The 20,174-nt window shown below is 44.5% G+C and overlaps 1 protein-coding gene across 2 annotated transcripts in view; it reads left to right on the plus strand.

Annotated features, from left to right (window-relative positions):
* LOC117211315 (homeobox protein prospero-like) overlaps positions 1 to 11,438 on the plus strand; it is a 41,148-nt gene extending 29,710 nt beyond the window's left edge. For both annotated transcript variants that reach the window (XM_033455049.1, XM_033455058.1), the window contains exons 4-5: positions 8,088 to 8,232; positions 9,647 to 11,438. In XM_033455049.1, the coding sequence (XP_033310940.1) occupies positions 8,088 to 8,232; positions 9,647 to 9,826 (325 nt within the window). In that variant the 3' untranslated portion in view covers positions 9,827 to 11,438. The remainder of the gene's footprint in view (positions 1 to 8,087; positions 8,233 to 9,646) is intronic.
* Positions 11,439 to 20,174: the final 8,736 nt, after the last annotated feature.

Below are 20,174 nucleotides of genomic sequence, written 5' to 3' on the forward strand. Positions count from 1 at the left end.
CGGGCGGACCAAGCACGCGGCCATACGAACGTACGTTCCCCCTTCGAGGGGATGACCAGAAGGACGACTGTTTTCGTAGAAGCAATGTAACTTTTGGCAAATGTCTATCTGCACGTTAATAATTTGAATGATCGTCGTGTCTTGGTTCGCAGACAAGTCATTCGATGTGACTGAATTATTCTTACTAACGAGAATGAATTTTGGATAATTGTTTCTTGACTCTGTTGCGTCATTTGAGTCGTCGACGACGAAAACGTTGAAAGATTTTTTAGGTTTAAAGAGAATAGGAAAATGTCGTTGTTACGATGCATAATTTCTCGCACGTATCGAAGAGTCCCTTAAAACATTAAGAACCTGTTTCTTAAAACAATCGCGAGATCGCGATATAGAAATTTTAATTGACACGCATGTCGAAAATTGATTAGAGTTAGATTTATTTATTAGAGATTTATAAAGAATCTGCAACTGTCTGATCCATCTTGATCTCTAAGTGTACAAGAAGAACAAAGTACTCAACGTGATACACAACAATGCAAACTCCTGCAACACGAATGATATTGATCGGTCATTTACTTCGAGTCTCGCTGTAAAAGGTATGCACCACGGCGATGCTTTTCAGAGTTTCTTACAACACCCTGAAAGAAACCGTAATTACGGTTCCCTCGTAATTTAAACGCGTGGCGCGCATCGCCGCGAGAAAATGATCTAATTCGCGTATCTCTTCACCCCCCTGCCCACCCACCCATGCTCTCGGACGTTCCGTGGAAAAAAGTTCATCGTTCACAAGCCACGACTCGTCACCCCTTCCGAAAAGCGGCACCGGATATTACTCCGTCCGCCTAGCACCCATCAGTAAGCCCAACAAACCGCCTCGCCGGTCGCAATCAACAACACCGGCGACACAGAGCAAGCGTGCGACCCTTAAGCCCTTGCGGAAATAGCACGCGAGCGTACGGAACGTGTCATACTTGGCTGGGTGGCCGTGACGGGACAGAATGAAGTAATCACTTGCTAACTTGTATTTTAATTACTTGATTTTCCGGGCTGCGATCGCGCCGTCGTCGACAACGACCACGACGAAGTCGGGACGACCAACGCAGAGCGGCATCGCAGCCTAGATGATCGTCATCGTCGCGTTTGCCGCTCCAAGTCTGAGTACAGATGGCGTTAAAGTGTTAATTACTAATTAAGGAGGGTGCACAGGGTGCAGCATCAAGACCCTGCGCGACACCTTTTTGAACGCGCCCTCTGAATGGACGCTTACGCCCTGACGGGCAAACGCGTGTACTCACCCATCCATCCGCATTCATGAGCCACGCAACCACGCACACACCTATATACATACGCACTGCGTACTACGCGATCTGTCCACATAAAGAGGGAAAGAGAGAGGACGTGCATCTGTGGGAGGTGTGCTCGGTTGCACGCGCGTGAGAACCGAGACACGGCGTGACTCGATGCGATACGATGCGATACGATGCGGCGCGACACGACGCGACCTTACCAACCCTGCATGCAAGCAAGACGAACGAAACCGGAACGCGCGCGCAAACACGTAACACGCGCGCGCTCAGGCCACCGTTATGTTACGAGCGCGCAGACGCTTAATGTTCTCTCGTTATATGCACTTTCACGCCTCGTGCCCGTTACCCGTGAGGATAAAGTAGCGCGTGGCACGACGTTCCTCTCGAATTCTTTGCGAATTCTTCTTCCGTACCCTCTCGTCTCGCGCGTCCGCGAGACGGTTTTTCCAGCTGGCTGTGACGCCATCGGCCACCGCACAAAACAGCTGCGTGTGAATTTATCTCTGCTGATGGCGGTTGAACGCGCCGATTCAACTTCGCCCACGATGTTTCTCTGTTAATTGTGCTGAACGCGCCGGTATTCTGTAAATGGACCCCGTTTCTGCCCGCTGATAATTATAAGCTGAAAAGAAAGCTGCCGCGCGGTAGTAAGGAAACGCCAGGGTAATGTTGTCCCTTTTCCTTGCGCCACCGGTTAAACGTTCCTCTCGAGCGTCCCTGAGCCGTGAACTTGAGTTTTTTGGCGCACGGTTTAGGAGGACGAGGAGAAGTAGCCATCCAGGCAAAGATTAAGCGAACGAAATTTAGCGTTTTTGTGGCCTGTACGCCGTGTTTGTCCTGAAACAGGCCCTAAAGATTCCTGCGAGTAAACTACCTTAAAAGTCTCTCTTATTTTAACAGTGTCCCTTTCATGAAGATCGCGCGCGTTACAAAATATTTAAAAGCCCGCGTTTTAGCCGTTGCTCCGATGTAAAAACGTTTTAAAACGCTCGCTGTTTACTTGAGTAAAATTTCAAACTAGTATTTTATTCTCAATTAAATTAAACAGGCTTACAATTAGATATACCATTTATCGTATCAACTCTATCGTAAAAATATTTTTACTAGTCTTATACAAACACTTGCACGAACTAGATTATTATTTTATATGGTCGAATTCTTGTTCATCGGCTAATTTCACATCTCCGTTATATAATTCTAGAGACGTTGGATAGACGCACGCTACAAACGTTTATAAATCGTCGCGTTTATCGTCGATCGATGAGCCAATAAGCAACAGATAAATGTAGAAATTGATTCCATAAACGGGTGTCGAACTTTAGCCAAGGGTAGATAGATTTAAAGAATGTAAAAAGTTTGTTCGGGCCGATCCAAGAACAGCTGTTTCACAGAGGGGACAAAAAGGTTCCAAGGTGATCGAGCCCGCGGCCGACACTTTGCGAATCTTGGCGGATTGTCGGCCGTTCCTTGAGCGTCTTCTCCCCTTCGAGAGGGAGTCGTCCGTGGGAAAGTTCTGGCAAGAAAGTCGCGCGAGGGGTTGAGAGAGACTTTAAGGGTCAGCTCCGGTCTTGGGGAGCCGAGGTGTTCGGCATTGTCGAAGGTCGACCGACTTGGCATAACCGTTAAAAGGGAGCCGGCTGTCTGGCTTAAGAAGCACGATCTTTGAATAGAGACGGGGATGAGGAATATAAGTGACGAGTACAAGGCGAGAAGACGCGAGTCGTCGTTACGCCCTGAGTCACTTTACAGTCTGGAAACGCGCGGCCGATTTCTCGCCGCGCTTTTCCACGCCCCTGTTTTCTACATCCCTGTTTGCCGAATGCAAATGCAAATAGCTTCTCTTTAGAACTGCGGGAAGCAAGTCATCTTGCGACGACACCCTTACGTTTCAAAGCGAAGAGAAGGAAGCGACGTTAAGAAGGAAGCAAATAATAAAAAGAAGAGAAGAAAGGCCAAGTATATGTATGTTTAAGCCGGTGAAAATTCTTAACTAACTCGAAAGTATGTTTGGACAATGACGATTGGAATTCGAAAGAGACGCGCGTTTTTTCGCGAATCGACCAAATAGTGGTTAAAGAGTGGTGTGAAATTAAAAAAAAAAAAAAAAGAAAAACGGGCAAGTACTGATGTTCCCCCTTTTAATTGGTGCTCTCGCCTATACGGCGTGCAACCCGCTACAAAAGCGACGCGTCGAAACAGCAACCCGCGACGATGAAGATCGCGTATGAAGGAGGCGTCACGTCGACAGCCATCATTGCCATTAAACGCTTCAATACGCGGCGCCTCTACAGCTCGCATTATTGCTTCACCTGTGCCACAGTACGCGCCATCGTCACGAAAAAGGAATCGACGAATTTATGTTTATCGCGGTGCACCCTGTTGCCTTTGTGCTTGATGAAAACGCGGCCCAAAAGGATCGGTTGCGACTCGAGGAATTCTCCAACGACAGAAGCGTTCCATTCAAAGGTGACAAGTGAACGCGAATGTTCGAACGACCATGAAAGGAGATACTAAAATTAAAAAAACTAAGAAAGAAAGCGAACAAAATGGTCGCGATTGTGTTCACGTAAATGACGAAAACTGAGATACACGCGTCAAGGTCTATTAAATTACACGTGTTACAAACATGTTCCGTTAAGGACGAACAAATTACGGGAAAGAAGGATACTTGCAGAACTACGCAGTTCTCTCCCTCGAGAGCGCCTCTCGCGATGCTAAGGATAGCGAAAAACTCGAGGTAACGATTTCCGTTCGCGGCAAGAGTTAATTATTCCCTCCTCGAAGACACCCCGCATCTTCGCCTTCTTTCTAGTCATCACCTCCTGCTTTCTCTCTCTCTCTCTCTCTCTCTCTGCCTCTGTTTTTTCGGTGGTAAAGGCAGCTCGTAATTAGATGCTAATAATCAGCACCCTCCAGGAGGATCACGCTCTTTTCCTCTGTCTCGTTCGCGTCTCTGTCGCTCTCTTTCGCCGTCGCCCCGTTGCAACGGGGCGCAAGAAAACCCAAGCCCCTGAAGAGCTTATTATTATCCTAATTATACAATACTATAATGAATGACTCCGCGGCTCACCCTCTAGCCCTTACTCTCACTATCTTCCTCCCGGTGGTGGCACGTTCTCTTTTTCTCTTCGTTCCTCGTGGTCTCTCCCTCTCGCTCCTTTTCCTTTCTTCTCGCTCACCGTTGCTCTTCTCCTCTGCACTTGGTAGTCGAAGAGTGGCAATTCTAGCACTCGGGCTTTTTGTCAAACCGACTACGGAACTAGTGCCGTCTCCCTCGCGCCCTTACACCCTATTATGCGACCAGCCTCGTCTCTCGTCCCGTTTTCTCTCTGTCTCCTGGTGTCTGTTTTAATTAGGCACTTCGCGGATATATATACGTATCTACCATGCGGTATTACGTAGGTACATAACCCAGCCGAGCCCAGCCCAGCCCAGACCTAGCCCAGTCTGCCTACCGTACGTATTCCACCTATACTCGGCGATCCGACGAGCTTGAATGCGGTTGATGGGTGGTTGAGTAAGGATTATAGACGCAGGTGACACATACACGTTACCTCCGAGAGGTTGAAGTCGGGGGTGGCTCGGCCCCGATGGGTGCTGCTGACGGTTCAAGGAGACGTTGAAATAGAGAGACGGAGCGCGAGATAGGAAGAGAAAGAGAGAAGGAGAGGAACGCACACGTGAGAGCGTGCGAAAGGGAGAGCGACCACGAAGGGAGAAAGTGAACGCGAACGAGCTACCGAAGGGAGGGAGAAGGGACTCGGGACACGATTCTACAGAGACACACTCCTCTTTCAATTCTCCTCTCTCGTGTGCACAACCTTCTCTGACTGACTGCTGATAAGAGCACGCGAAATTGTCTTAATTGGCGAGAGAGCCAATCTGGAGTGATCGAATGAGAAGTGGCTCTCGCGTCTCCGCCACCTGACTCCTCTACTCGCCCTTTCTTCTGGTCGCTGAAGAGATAGATCGGAACGTGACGCGCCAAGGATCCCATTGTTTTCTTCCGTTGATTCGAATAGACGAGTTCGATAGACGAGTGTAGCTGCGTCGATCTTGTTTCCTCGATCCTCGATCTTGCCATCTTGTTCGTTACTTCGAGTATCATCCGCTCGTAACCGCGGTTGCTGGTCTTATCGATGACTCAGGTCTACCTAAAACTTTAACCCCTTACCGATATCGTTGAAGTTACCAGGTCGAGAGGTATCTTTACTATGTACGTTTTCAACATCGTCGAGAAAATAAAATAAAAAAAAAAAAAAATAGAGAGAAAGACCGAAGAACTCTGCCGAACCTCTGTAGTAAGACTATAAAAAAACTGTAAAAAATCCTTCGTTCGTCGTATGACCATTTTAATCGTCAATTTCAAAGATTCGATTAATCGCTGATTCCCGAGCAATTACTTAACTCCAAAGAACGAAGGAACAAAGCATCTTCAAAGGGTTGGTTTCAAAGGTAAACAGGAAACTATAGCGGAAGAAAGAAAGGGACGAAAACGCCGTATAATGGAATATTCCTAGATGCATTTGGTTTGGTGGAAAAGACGGAGACGACGGGTATGGAAATGTTAGTCGATCTCCTGTTTCATGAGCTGCGCGCGAGTCCGCCAGGCGGAAGCAATCTTAAAAATTGCTCCCAGAGGCACCGAGCGAAGACCAAGACCCGAAGGTTTGAACCGGTTGCCTCATATTGTCGAGCATTCAGGGACCTCGAGTTATACAAGCCGCAGTGGCACTACCGACTCGTTGCTTTCCCGCTGAACCGTACTTCTTTGCATCCCCTCGGGATCCAAAGTGCAAGATCAACCTGACTGCTATTTTCGCTGCCATTCTGGCCTGCTACTCTAGGATACTTCCACCACCGAGCGCTCACTTCTCTGTGTGCGTTTAAGGGTGAGGAGGATAGGGACTTCGGAAAGAAAGATCGAGAAAAGAATGGAAAAATATCCGGACAAGTAGCAACCTTCGCTTACCCGTTCCTTCTCTCTGTCTCTCTGCTTCGGTCGTCGCGTCAAGTCATTTTTGTGTTTCCCTCGCTCGACTTGCTCGTTGCTGATATCGATAAACGCGGCGGCGGTTTCCTTCTTCGTCGCCATCGACGTCTTTCCCTCTCTTCATCCGTTTTCTTCTATCTGTAGCGATAACTTCCATGTTACTCCGTTGGATACGTGAACGTATGACAAGTAGGAGAAGACACGAGAAGTCATTTATTTACTCTTATAAATTTTGAATTTTGCAATTATAGTTACTAATCAATTATAGTCTATCGAGTGCAGTTATCTGAACGTCAACTCTTATTACGTACGTACATGAAGGAAAAGTCATAGATAGTGAAGGGAGTCGGTTAACTTGTAGTATATGAACTGCAGCTGTATCAACTGTTCGTCTACCGATGGTTAAACTAATCCTTAGTCTTTAACGATCTATTTGCTATGTTACAAACCTTGAGAAAATCTATTTTCAGAATACACCATGTAACACGTGATATTCACTCCATCCCTGACATTTACTTCGCTACCCTCCTGTGATGAAAAACTTGTAATGCTTTGAAACCCGACATTAGTTTTCTAAGGTTTTATTAGAATAGCTAACGAACGCTTACCGCCTTAATTAAACACATTTTGAAAAATCTGTGAGAAATTTTGTGAAACGCAACGAAAGTGACAAAGGTTGTTCATTGTCGCCGCGTAATCGCATCTTAGCGAGATCGTGTTCAACCCCTTCATCTTGAAAACGAACGAGCAAGCGTTGCATAGAAAGTAATTCCGTCGGCGTTTCAGTTGAAAAAATAATTAATTTCTTAATCAGTGGCAGCCGTATTGAAGCGGTTGTCGCGTACGCAAAGACGTCGTACAAAGAACCGGTTCGCGTTCAAAGTAGCGTGTTTCGTTTCAGTGTCGGCACGACGCCTCGTAACCGTTCCTTTCCCGAGTTTTCGGTGAGATCCAGCGAAGCGAAGCTACCCCTTGGTACCGCCCCTTCTCGGTTTCTCCACGCGAAGGCTCGGGTCACTATTACTATACAAATTACCCGCCAATTAGTGACTTGTGCTTGTTTAACTGCGTTAATTAATGAACGTAAACGGCAAACTTGACGTCGGGAACTCGATTTTTTCCTTTGCCGGTGCAGAGAAAAGGAAGAAAAAAAAATGACGGTATCGCGCGCAATCCTGCGGCGTTTGTAAGTGTACGCGCGTACACTCGTTCGTGCTTTTCTGTAAACGTCGGCGGTTGCCTCTGCGAGGGTGTCGAGGTCTTCTTGGACGATACAGTGTAACACGTTCTTAATAGTCTCTTTGAACCGCGTCGCTTGCCAGCCGACGAGGAGTTGTACACACTCTTTGCGACTCTTTCCCCTTCTTCCTTCTTCACCTTCTACCGCTTGCGTCAGACCACTTTTAGTATCGACCCTTAATTAATTATCGGTAGTGCATTAGCATTCTCCGTTCCGCGAGAATCAACGTCAAGCATGGCGCTTGCTAACTTTCGAAGGAGAAAATATATTTTTACCCCCTCACCATGGTTCGTCGTTTTCTAGCTACCAGCGAATTAAGAGGATCTCTGATATCTTCGTTAGGTTCCTTTGAACGGGTGGGGAAATTACGAGGTTTTGTACGACGAAGCTCCGGTATATTTCATATCGATGTATTTGTCGAATGTTTAATTTGAGATTGCTTTTTTCTTTTTTAAATGCAGATTTGAAATCATTTCGAGGAGAATCGAAAACAAAGTAGTAGTTTAAAATTGTTGTATCGCTGACGACTAATTTACTTTTGTTGTTTCAGGGAGTTCTACTACATCCAAATGGAGAAATACGCGAGGCAAGCTGTTTCGGAAGGCGTGAAGAACGTAGATGACCTACGAGTTGGAGGTGACTCGGAAATCTATCGAGTTCTCAACCTTCATTACAACAGAAATAACCATATTGAGGTAAATTGACCGTTATACTGCGCGAGATTCTCCGAAAAAAAGAATTCCGTAAAAAGAAGATATATGAAAAATGCATTTCGAATTCTATTTAAGAAAAAGAAATTCCAAAATTGAGGTAATTGAAACTGACTGATACCGATTGACGTCGACTTCTGCTACGAGACGTTTCAGCCGCATTTATTAAGCCCGAAAAATTACGCGATAATTAAAAAAGGAAGAAATAGTACTTTTGAAAATTTACGTTACACTTTTCCAATTATTTATGACGTCTTCTTGCAACGACTGAAAGTTATAGAAACAGGTGATTGATTATTTAAGAAGATGAACGTTAATTACGTTTTTGGAGAATAGAATTTTTCAGAAACGAAGGTATAGTTTTCGTAAAGTTGAACCGCGATTCGCCATACCTTAATACGATAAAAGTTGCAGCACTCATAATGTCGTTAGAAAAACAAAGAAACGGTTTCGATGCACGACCACCTGCGTGTCCTATGATTCGCCAATCAAACTCGTGACATGCCGCTGGAATCGAGCTGTCAGAGTCGAAATTTCGATAGAAGCGACAAAATTGCCGGCAGTCGGATCGTTTCCAGCACGGAGACAGCGCGCGACCGTGCAATTATTCGGCGGTCGGCCATGACCGCGCCACGTTACCCCGTCTTTCTCATCTCGCGGAACGCTTTTAAACGAATTCGAACCGGTTAGGTTGAATCCGAAGTTACACGTCGCAAAGCCGGTGTTACCTGGCAAATCACTCGTACGTCTCTACTTTCCCATTGTGGGGCGCAATTTACTTTCGCCACAGCGTAACGACCGTTGATTGTATTTGCAGCAGGTTGCGCGACGCCGCGCGTGCACGCGTAAAGCAGCTATTTAATATTATTTAACGAGTCTCCGGTGAAACCTGGAGGCATCGTTCTTCCGGGCCTGGCCACAATCGTCACCCCCTTGACGCGTAATTAATTACTCGTGTTCGTTAATAACCCAAACGTACTAATTATAAGTGGAAACTCTTAGCACGCGGCTCAGGCAACGCGGACGAACCTGCGCGCCCGCTCGCCTCGTGCTCGTTAAGCGATACATGCGTGACATCGCTTTAATTCTTCGGATACGCGCGACTCCTTCGATGAATCGTAATGAGCGCAGTGAAATTATCTTTCTCGTCTCTACCGGAGATGTGTATACTTTTTTTCCCCCGTCCTCTTAACCACGTTCGAGATTCCCTGGTCGTTGAGGATGAACGGCGTGTCGATTGATCATTTGACGCGAATTCCGTTCGTCGATGAACTTTTTCAGCACGAACGTGTTCTTGAGTAACAGACTCGATTTCTCGCGGCATGTAAGAAAGAGATACAACGAGATAACAGACTCGTTGCTTTTTTCAAAATTGCTAATGTTCCGTTGGAATTTGCAGGTGCCGAGCAACTTCAGGTTTGTGGTCGAACAAACGCTAAAAGAATTCTTCAAGGCGATTCAGGGTGGCAAGGACACCGAACAGAGCTGGAAAAAGTCCATCTACAAAGTGATCTCGAGGCTGGACGACCCGGTACCGGAGTACTTCAAGACCCCGAACTTCCTGCAGCAGCTCGGTTAAATCAGGAGGTCGCGTGGCTCTTGCTCTTCGTGGTGCGCGGGCTCATCAGCGCTCGTCGGCTCCCGGTAAAACCAAGAAACCAAAAATATATAGCGAAAGAAGGAACGGTCAGCGAAGAAGGATCGCATCCGCCAGGAGGTACACGTCCTTCGCGTAAAGCGCGTTCAGGTATCCTTAAACTAACATATCGCAAAACGAGCGTGAGAGAGAACGTGAGAGGGAGAGAAAGAAAGAGAGAGAGAGAGAGAACATGAGAGAGTTAGGGAGATTGTACACACGACGTTCAGGAAGAACGAACGGAACGAATGAACACGCGACGTACGGAGGCATCGATCATCAGCAGGAACGATGAGGAGTGCCGACGAAGGATCAGGCTGTGACCTAATCACGAGACAATGTCTACGCGCGAGATGGGTGGATAATTATTATACGCTTCGTGCCTTTAATTACCCGATCGAACGTCTCTCGATCGGGACACCCTGAGTTACTAACGAGGCCACGAACTATCCACCCTTTCCTTACCGTGGACAACACCGATACCGAAATCGACGGTCTTTGGAGGAAGCGGAAGAAAACAGGACGAAAGCGTGGTCAACGAACGGCAAGGAATTACACAATACACAGCTTCGAGCGTCGAGAGTACCTATTGTTTCGATTTGTTGCGTACATAATACGGTTCACCGATGAATATCGCCTAATTTTAAGACACTCGTTTCTCCGAGTAGGCATTAAGGAGCGTAATAACCCGCGACGACGACCGATGGGTGGCTTTCGTTCGAACGAACGTTGACGAGGTGTGTAAACGACGATAGCTATATTTGTCCACGTTTCTAGAGAAACCGATGATACTTATTATCTACCGATGATGGAGCGAGTTCCGCTGGACGGATCCTCCGCAGCTTCCGGTTGAGAGGCAGAAGAGGAACCCTTCTCGTGGATCTTCCGGAAACGACTCGCAACAAACGGCTAACAAAACCCTTCGTTTCGAGTCGTTTCGAAACGGTATGGAACAACGATGGCCAGTTTCACTCGGCATTCGTCACGCTGCGTACCTCGTGGCATTCTTTTTTTTTTTTTTTTTTCTTTTTCTTTTCTCAAAGCGCGGACCTCGTGATTCGATCGCACCCCTGTCGAACGTCGTCTCGGTAGCATTAGTTTCTATAGCGCGATCACTGCAACAGACTGGCTCCGACACAGGGAGAGCCTGGATGATTCGTTGTTCCCAACGAGAATGCTAGGATGGCGGTTCGTACCGAATCGACGGGAACGAAACCCGATGTTCTTTTCTTCAACGGAAGTAACATTTTTCCATAAGAAAGATAGAAACGGCCGGAACACGCAGGAAAACCTGCGTAGGAAGGCTAGCAACAATATAAAATCCCTTCTATTAAGTTGTACATAAGATTTTTGTCTCGTAATCGCACCATGTCGAAATAAACGAAAAATCGAAGAACACGTTGGAAATCGTCGCGAATATGCTTGGTTCTATTCGATGGAAATTAAAAGGTAGATTATAACCAACGATGAACATTCCTAACCCGGTGAAAGCCTCGAAGATTCCGTATTCGGACGAGCGTGACGCGCGAATGTCGAAAAACTCGAGCGTATCGCGGACGCGATCCCGGCGATGCTCGCGATCGCGAAACAAACGTCGATTTAACTTGGCAAGAAGAAAAATTCTCTGTCGTTGTATTTTTCTCGGTTCGAAGTTCGCTCTCGTGAAAACAAGAGAACGAAAACGAAACGCGATTGTAAACGGAGAGAAAATGTCCGCGGTGCACGTATAATATTGCGCGTAAAACAAAAGTAAATTACGTAGAGAGATGTTTTTATTAACGATTAATTGATAGAATATAAACGAGGTTAGGCTAGTCGCAGTGACAGGAGTACGAGTAACAGGGACGACAACAGGGAGGGGCGAACGAACGCGTAAACGTACGAGATATTTTAACGAAAACGATCCAGCACCGGCGATTAATTTTTCAGAAATAAATAAAACGTGTCGTAGACATTTAGATTCGGCAAAGTTAATTCAAACGAACATGCATATACGAGGAAAAGAAAAGGTAACAATTATCATCGAGTAACAATGGGCAGGGAGGAGAAAGTCGATATAGATTAAAAAGAGGCTAAAACAAAAACAAAAAAAAAAAAACAATCGTACGCCGGTGCGTAAACTAATATAAAGTAGATTATATTAAAAACGTATATATGTATATATACACACATGTATAAATATATATATACCTATATATATATGAGAAAAATTGAAGTATAAAAGATATACATAGATATATATATATGTATAATTACATAAAATTATATGTATATATATAATAGGCATATAAAACGAAAGACGGATGTTGGCGCGATTAAAATTGCGTAAGGAATGTGTGACAAAGGGTTAGCCACCCACGCCTCCCTTATTCCACTTGTATCCGACCTATAGCACACGACACTCGCGCGCGCGTACACATTCAAGCACACGTATACACATTCCCACACTTACACATTCACATACACACACATCACACGGTGTATTAGATACCCGTTTTCGAACGTTGTACAGACCACGTTATACACATATACGCATACGCAGAGGCAAGTGCGGATTTTCACGCGAGAATTCATTGCCCGAGTCTACACATGTTCTCTTACTACGAACGTTTGTTTTCTTTTTCCCCTATATACGTATAGACGGTTTTGTAGATAACTTATCGTACGATATATTATGATTATTATAATTATACATATGTCTCGGGTGGTAGCGAGTTCTTGTAAGTTAACCTAATTACCTTCTCACCTTTACTACCACTATTATTCTCGCTATTATGTGCACTATTATTATTAATATTATTATTATTATTATTATTATTATTATTATTATTGCTATTATTATTATCATTATTATCAGTACTATTATTATCAGTTATGTTATGTATATTATGCGACGATTTTTGTTTAAATCGCGATTATCACGATGGTGATCAACGGTAGTCATTGATTTTATTTGTTTGGCATTGTAGTTCACCCCTAGTTTCGCGTCGCATAAGTATCACCGAACGACACGATGTCCCTTGTTCGTAAATTCCTGTCTCCCTTTTGCATTTCCATTTTCCCTTTTACGTTAAGACGAAACCCCTTCTATCAAAACTCTTCCGTACCACGTTCGTTCAACGATACTTTTCGTCTGTGTTTTGACATTTTAGTTATTATTGTGTATTTTAGTTATTGTATCACGACGATCATTATTCTTATTATCATTATTATGATTATCATTACAATTAAGCATGAGTTTATACAAGTGTACACGACAGAGAAAGGGAGCAAATAAAAAAAAAAGAAAAGAAGAAAATGAAAAGAGAGAAGAGACACGCGTACGTACACGTATACATATACACACACGTTTCTGTAAGCGGTGAGTCTTAACCTAGTCACGAGTCACTAATATTTTAATTTTAACGATCGATTTATTGATTATTATTTTATTTATTATTTACGAGGAATAAAAACGACACATTGGACTCTGATTTGTCTTCTTTTATTTTATTTACCATTAACCGCGGCCACGTTTTACGTTTCGCGTTTCATACTGTTGTTTAGCGTTATAATATAAACCACCGTCACGCGTTACAGTCCCTGTTCCCATCTCTCTTCAAGTCCCACATCGAAATTGTAGATTTGAATGCGACACCTGGCGAATTGTCTCGAGCTCAGACGTTTCGAACATATTCGACTGCCGCATACCCGGCCTACCTTCAATCCGAAAACCGAACGAGTCTCGTATATCTGAAAATGAACATTGCGGTGACGGTGTTCAAGCTGGAAATCGACGTTGATCGAGTCGAATCGCTACGAAGAGTTAGCAAATGATAAAAAGAGGTTACATAAAGTAAAACGCAGAAAAAGACGTTTATGGGACAAGGGCTGATTGTAAATTTATGGAAACTTTCGATACTTAGATACGATTAGACAGTGGCCTAAAATTAATGTAGCACATCTCCTTCGGCGTTGGCCTAAGATTTTGGTCTAAAAAGTGTTTACGTTCGGGGAGCTAAGGAACGGAGCGGGGATGAAACGTGTTGCAAAGATTGAATATTTAACAAATTATTCGTTTTAGGGGATTTTTCGAAACGACGATCACGTACCTGCGACTCGAGATCGCGATTTCCGGCTGAACGATCCACGTTGTCCGCGCACGATTCCCGTGCTCGTTCGATGCTCAGTTCCTACGTTCTACTCGCATCTGCGATCAGCGACAACATCATCATTCGCCAGGGGAAATTTAGCAGTGAATCTCGAGGGAGATTTAATCTACCAATGCGCGAAGCGATCAAAGCGGGACGGCGAACGCATGCCGCAAATCCCGCGCGTTTGCGCCTCGCAAACACATTTGTCGATTCGTTGAAATTTGCCCGACAAAACTTTTCGTCGCACGCTCTTTGATCGTTAAACGTCTATAACTCGATTTTTTGCATTAACAGGTATTGCTAGCCGATTACGACGGAAATTCGAGACATCTACTACTAGGCAAAGCGAGAGAAAAGCTGATAGTATTCGCTGTAATTGTTAAGCGAATTGATCGTTGCGTAACGAATTATAATACGGTGGAGAAAAATTTATCGACGTATAAAATTTCGAAGGATCCTGGAGATCGATTATTTTTTTACAAATTTATTTAAAGTTCTGTCTCTTACTAACTGTATCCGCGTGCAGATCGACGATCAGCCGATCACGTGGAGACTAGTAGGAGATCCCCATGGAAATAATTTTATTCGCAAAACGCATTCGTGGATTAAACTGAGCTCGCTACCGCGATATTCGCAGATAGCACTTTGCGCTTGCACGTAGCTACGCGTCAACGTCTTTCTCCAATAAAACGGAGCATTCTCCTCGTAACCATAAAAAAAAAACATTTAACTGCCATACACACCGTTAGCCAAAAAAAAAGAAAAAAAAAACAGAAAGCAAAACTTAAAATTAAGAAAACACTTATCTATAATGGAACCGCGTAAAAATAGTAAGCACCCTGATACTCCGCCATTATTGCGACAAACGGTAACAGCCAGCCAATAGAAAGTAATATCCTAAGGGAAACAGAAATTAACAAATGATCAATAGCACGTAATTCGTTGAAACAGCTGAAAACAGAACCAAAGAAGCTTGAGGCTGGAGCGAAAACTCCAGCCTTCCAATCACACACGCTTAAAACAGAAAAACAGAAGCATGCCAACAGTTGACCGACAGTTCGAAACCGGGACAAAATCCATTTCCAAAAACGAAATAGAAAAATCCCGAGTCGTCCTTCTCATCGCAGACAGAGGCTCGCCACGTCGTTTGTGAGCGTTCTGGAAACCTAGATACGTTAAACACACAATATATACGATAAAAGCAGACAATTGATTAAAAATATTGAAAATAAAGAAAAAAAGTGAAAAAAAGCAGTGGGTACTAGAAGCAACAAGAGCGATACATCTCCGTTAAACCGAGGAAAGCACACGTCGAAACCTAATTCTCGTAAGCAATAGCAGATAAGCGATTTTCGATTTCTTTCTCCGTCGATCGAGGATCAAGGGTCCCGGCGCGAAGGACGAACCGCCACGGATCACGCAAACGAATCGCGAACACGTGCTCGATGTCCGAAGACGAGAAACACAGCGAAACGGAACCGATACCCGTGACCAGCTGCATTCTCTCGTCTCTCGCGAAAGAAATTCCTCCGCCCGAACGATCGAAATCGCGGCCTTGACCGTTCGGTACGAGAACGATCGAGCACCGTGAATTCGTGAAAGTGATCTCGAAAGGGTCGCTAGATCGTTCGGGTCGTTATCGATCGTTAGACAACGAGGACGTTCGTTCGACGTTATCACGGAGGCTCGTCGAGAGACGAAGAATGAGAAAGAGAAGGAAATTAAGGCGGGCTCGAAATTGAAGAGAACGAAAGGGATTCCCTGTGCCGACGAAACTTTCACGGGCAAAAGAGTCCGCGCGATTCCTGTTCGAGGTACGAATATGTGGATGGCGAGACTGTGAGAAAAGGAAGAGAAACGGAGGAGAAAAAGAAGAAAGCCGATCGACTCGCCGTTATTACGTTTTGTGCAGCGGGGCCGTAGCACGGAGAACGAGTAGACGAGACGAAACGAGATGACTTGAAGCAGGAGAAAGAGAAAGTGCGAGATACGAGAGATAAATAAGCGAGAAGGAAACGAGCGAATTGTTTTTAATGAAATGAAAAGTAAAAGGATGGAAATGGAATAATAAGCATACGTACACATACCTAAACGCGTAAGTTTTAAGGAACACGTGTAAGCAGAATTAAGTAATAGTATTTAACGTTAACACTTGCAAGTTATTAATTATTATATAAACGATTAAACTAACGGTAATTAATGCGAAAAATAAGAAAACGTAAATATACTAAAAGACAAGCCGAGCGGAAGGTCGTATCACGCTGCAGAGGAAGAGGATTGTGAGCCGCTCCGTGAAATGGGCGGGCGAAGCGAAAAAAATACTTAAAAAAACAGATTACACACACACACTAATAAACTAATTATTATTATATGATTATATATTATTATTACGATTATTACTATCGAGTTCGAGAATCGTCGTGATAAAAAATGTGGAAAAAAAATGTAAGAAATTAGGAAATAGCTGTGAGAGAGTGCGGGCTAAATCCGAGCGTAAGAGAGAATGAGCACAACGAGAACGTTGGGTGTGCGTGTTGCAAGAGAGAACGTTAGTGAGAAATGAACACCTCGAGAGAGTTAGAACGACAGTGGGGACGAGAGAAAGAAAGAGAGACAGAGAGAGAGGCAGAGAGAGAGAGATCGAGAGAGAGAGAGAGAGAGAGAGAGAGAGAGGGAAGCTGTGAATACTTCGAAGTATGTTCATCGAGAATAATAATTCCTCAAACTATTAGGAGCGTAATTAGGGTATATTTATTATAACGAAATACGCGTTTACGAAAGATTTACGTGACGTAATGCAACGCACGCGACACATAGATCGAAAGAATGCATAGAGCGAGAGTAAGAGAGCAAAGAGAAAAAAGATAAAGTAGGGAAGATATATAAAATCGTGTCTTTTTTTTCTTTATCTCCGTAGAGTCCGATATCGCGAACACGCGAATCGCGCCTCCCGCGGATATGGAGTACGCGCGCGATATTAAAAATTAGTCTAGGAACGAAAGAAAACGAAAATTTCGTGTTGTCTTTCTTTCTTCGTTCTTTTTCTTTTTCCTATTTTTTTTTTTTTTTTGTTTTTGTTTTTTCGAGAAGAGTTGCGTACGACTGAAGTTAATGCGAGAGCAAGAGAGGGAGAGAACGTGGGAGAGCATACGGAGGAAGGGGGAGAGAGACAGCGAGTGAAAACGCGGACAGAGTGATAGATTATTTAGCGACGCGAGAGAACGGTGCGAGAAGCTATGTTTTTAAATGCAAGGGAGCGCGTGCGTAAGGAAACTAAAAAAAAAAAAAAAGAAAAAGAAAAAAGTAAAAAGAAACAAAGGAAAGAGATAATTGAAGAAGATTAGAGGAGAAGATGGTAGAGGAGAAGAAATTACTGATTGTTGACACCGAGTGAGCAAACTTTCTGTGTGATAATCTCGTAGTACACGTAGCACGTTAAGTCTACAATACGTTTCGGTAGGGGATTTTTAGGTGAGAGCGACTAAAACTTTTTTAAGAAAAATTTAAAAAATCAACATAAAAACATGAAAAGTCGGACGAAATGAGAAATTAACGCGAGGCGAAGGAGACGATAACGTCGAGCCCTACGGTCGAGAATTTCGAGAGGTGTCGGGTACTTCCGAATTTTGGTGAACTTCTTTCCGAAGAATAAAAAAGAATAGGAAAAAGGAGAAAGAGAAAAATTCGTCGGTGGTGGAAACACAAGGTATCCAACTATCGACAATGGACATATCATCGCGTGTATCGTAATATCGATTCTCCGTTTTGCGATTGGTTACAGGGAACTCGACGATGCCGTGGATTACTCCGGTGCCGTCGAACTAACCTTAAGCAATTAGTTCTTTGATTTAGCGAGTAAATACGCGTCACATATACCGTGGAAAATTGTTCGTTCCGGACAGCGAGATGCGAGACTGTATCTTTCTCGATTTCATTTACAGAACGGTAGAAAAGGCAGTGGATACTCCTGCCTCGAGCACAGAGACTCGATCCCTTGCAGGCTGCAATATTAAAACACGTGATTCGGTTCTGTGTCGATGTAAATCGTTTCGCGTTCCTCGGTTCATGATTTCGCGTTAATCGTGCAATAGCTTGCGTTTCACCGCGGAAGAACGTTTCGCTCGTTTTCGATCAGGGGTTGTTTGTTTAAAGGGCGACGACGAACAGATTCAACGTGAGAAATTTTGCAAAAAAGAACAAGGAAAAATGAAAAGGGACTAAGATCGAGAGAATTAGTTTCTAATGTCTTTGGCGCAATTTTTGAAAAATCTATTTCGTGGACAAGCGTGAAAGGGAGGGAGAGAATGAAAGATTAAAGGTGCGAAAGGGACGAGAGGACGCGCGAAAGAGAGAACGAGCAAGTGTGATATGAAAAAAATTCGTAGAGGTAGCGAAAATTCTAAATTAAAGTTCCTATCGCTTCGCCTTCTAGCCTGAACGTCGACCAGCAGCTTTAAATAAACAACCCTCCGTCCCACACGACCACATCAATTGCCGTTGAACTACCTCGAATTATAAAAACCACTGACGGCACTCCCCCAGCGACCTAAAACCGCCTGCAAGGGGTTGACTCGCCCCTACGCCATCCCTTCTTCCCTTCTTTTCCTACGGAACAAGCGCGCACCTTTCAGTAGGCACACAGATTACGAAGAACGAGAGGCTGTTGATACTCCAGCTCTCGAAATGTCTCAAACTGCACGATTAGATCCCACGGTTACGCGATTCCTCGCCAGTTTCGGATCTCGTCTAGTCGATGAACGAAAAATTTCCACGTCGCCTCGAATCGATCAGTTTCTCGAACTCTAAATCGACGAGACTCGAGGCCTGGCTATATACGTAGGATACTGTTAGGCCTCGAACAAACCGAACCTCTCGGAATTCGTCGCGCGATCGAGGATCCGTTCAAGTCGGGAATCTGGGCGGGAGGGTGGGTGGGTGGGTGGGGTCAGGGATGTAAGGGATGGGGTTTAAGGGGATAGAGATGGAAACCGACGAAATTTGGGAATGGTGTAGAAGCGTGTAGGGAGCCAAGTGTCCTTGATGCGACCGTCGTTGAAGCCACGAAATCTCGCGATCTCAACAGGTGATTTTTTTCGGGAAGGTTCGAACAGATAAAGAGAGAAGGTGAAAGGGAGATAAGATGAGATAGAAAGGGGAAAGGTACGATCAGGACTGACAACAGGCGTCTAGAAACGGTAAAAGATCAAGGGGAATCAGAGGGAAAAAAAGTCACGCCTGAGAAGAAATCCAAGCGAATTGCGATTTCGGAACTGAGTTCGGAGCCACGGGCGATAGACGTTCGGCGCAAACCGATCCTAGTTGAGCAAGAGAAAGGGAGAACGAGTGAGAGCGGATGAGTAACAGAAAGAAAAAGCGAGAGAATGGTGACGGGCGACAGGACAGCGAACGAAAGGAGAATCGAGCGGATGCGAGGGGTGATCGGGATGACTCGAATGAATGCGTTGAAGAAAAATTGAAAAGAGAAAAAGAAATGAGAAAAAATTATACAGAGAGAGCCGACCTCCTTGCCTACCGGGAGGTCCGCATATATATAAAAAAAAAAAAAAAAGACTAGTAAATGATAAAGCGGAAAGAAGAGAGAAAATTAGGAGAGAAGACGAGAATAGAGGAGAGGAAAGAGAAGAAATTATTAGACCAGTTGTAAGTGTAAGTTAAACGAGGAATTTTCTCCCCCCCCACCCTTTTCGTGCACGATACTTTTGGCAATTCTTTCGCTAGCGAGAGTGCGATCGTGAAAAAGCCTTGTTACGTGTGAATATGTGAAATTACATGCGTTTACGTGCGAATAGATGAAACGAGAGAAGGAGAGAAAGAGCAACGGTGAGAGTGCGAGTGATAGAGAGATCTATTTAAAAGAAAAAAAGGAAGAGGAAACAAAAAGGAATGAAATAAGAGAAAAGGATGGAAAAAAGGTAAAAGTGGAATGAGAGAGGACGGGATTAAATGGCCCATTACAGATCCGTCGTCCGACTCAGTAGCGCTATCGAGGAGGATATAATCGATTGCAAAGAGGCAGGCAATACACACAAAGCACCAAGAATGGCAGGTACTAAAAGTGTCACGATCCATCCAACCCTTCAGCCACCGAGTGTGAGAGCAACGAATGACTAGCGGAAAAGTGTGAATCTTAACCGGAT

The sequence above is a fragment of the Bombus bifarius genome, unplaced genomic scaffold (assembly GCF_011952205.1).
Source record: "Bombus bifarius isolate JDL3187 unplaced genomic scaffold, Bbif_JDL3187 scf7180000007970, whole genome shotgun sequence".
NCBI lineage: Eukaryota > Metazoa > Arthropoda > Insecta > Hymenoptera > Apidae > Bombus > Bombus bifarius.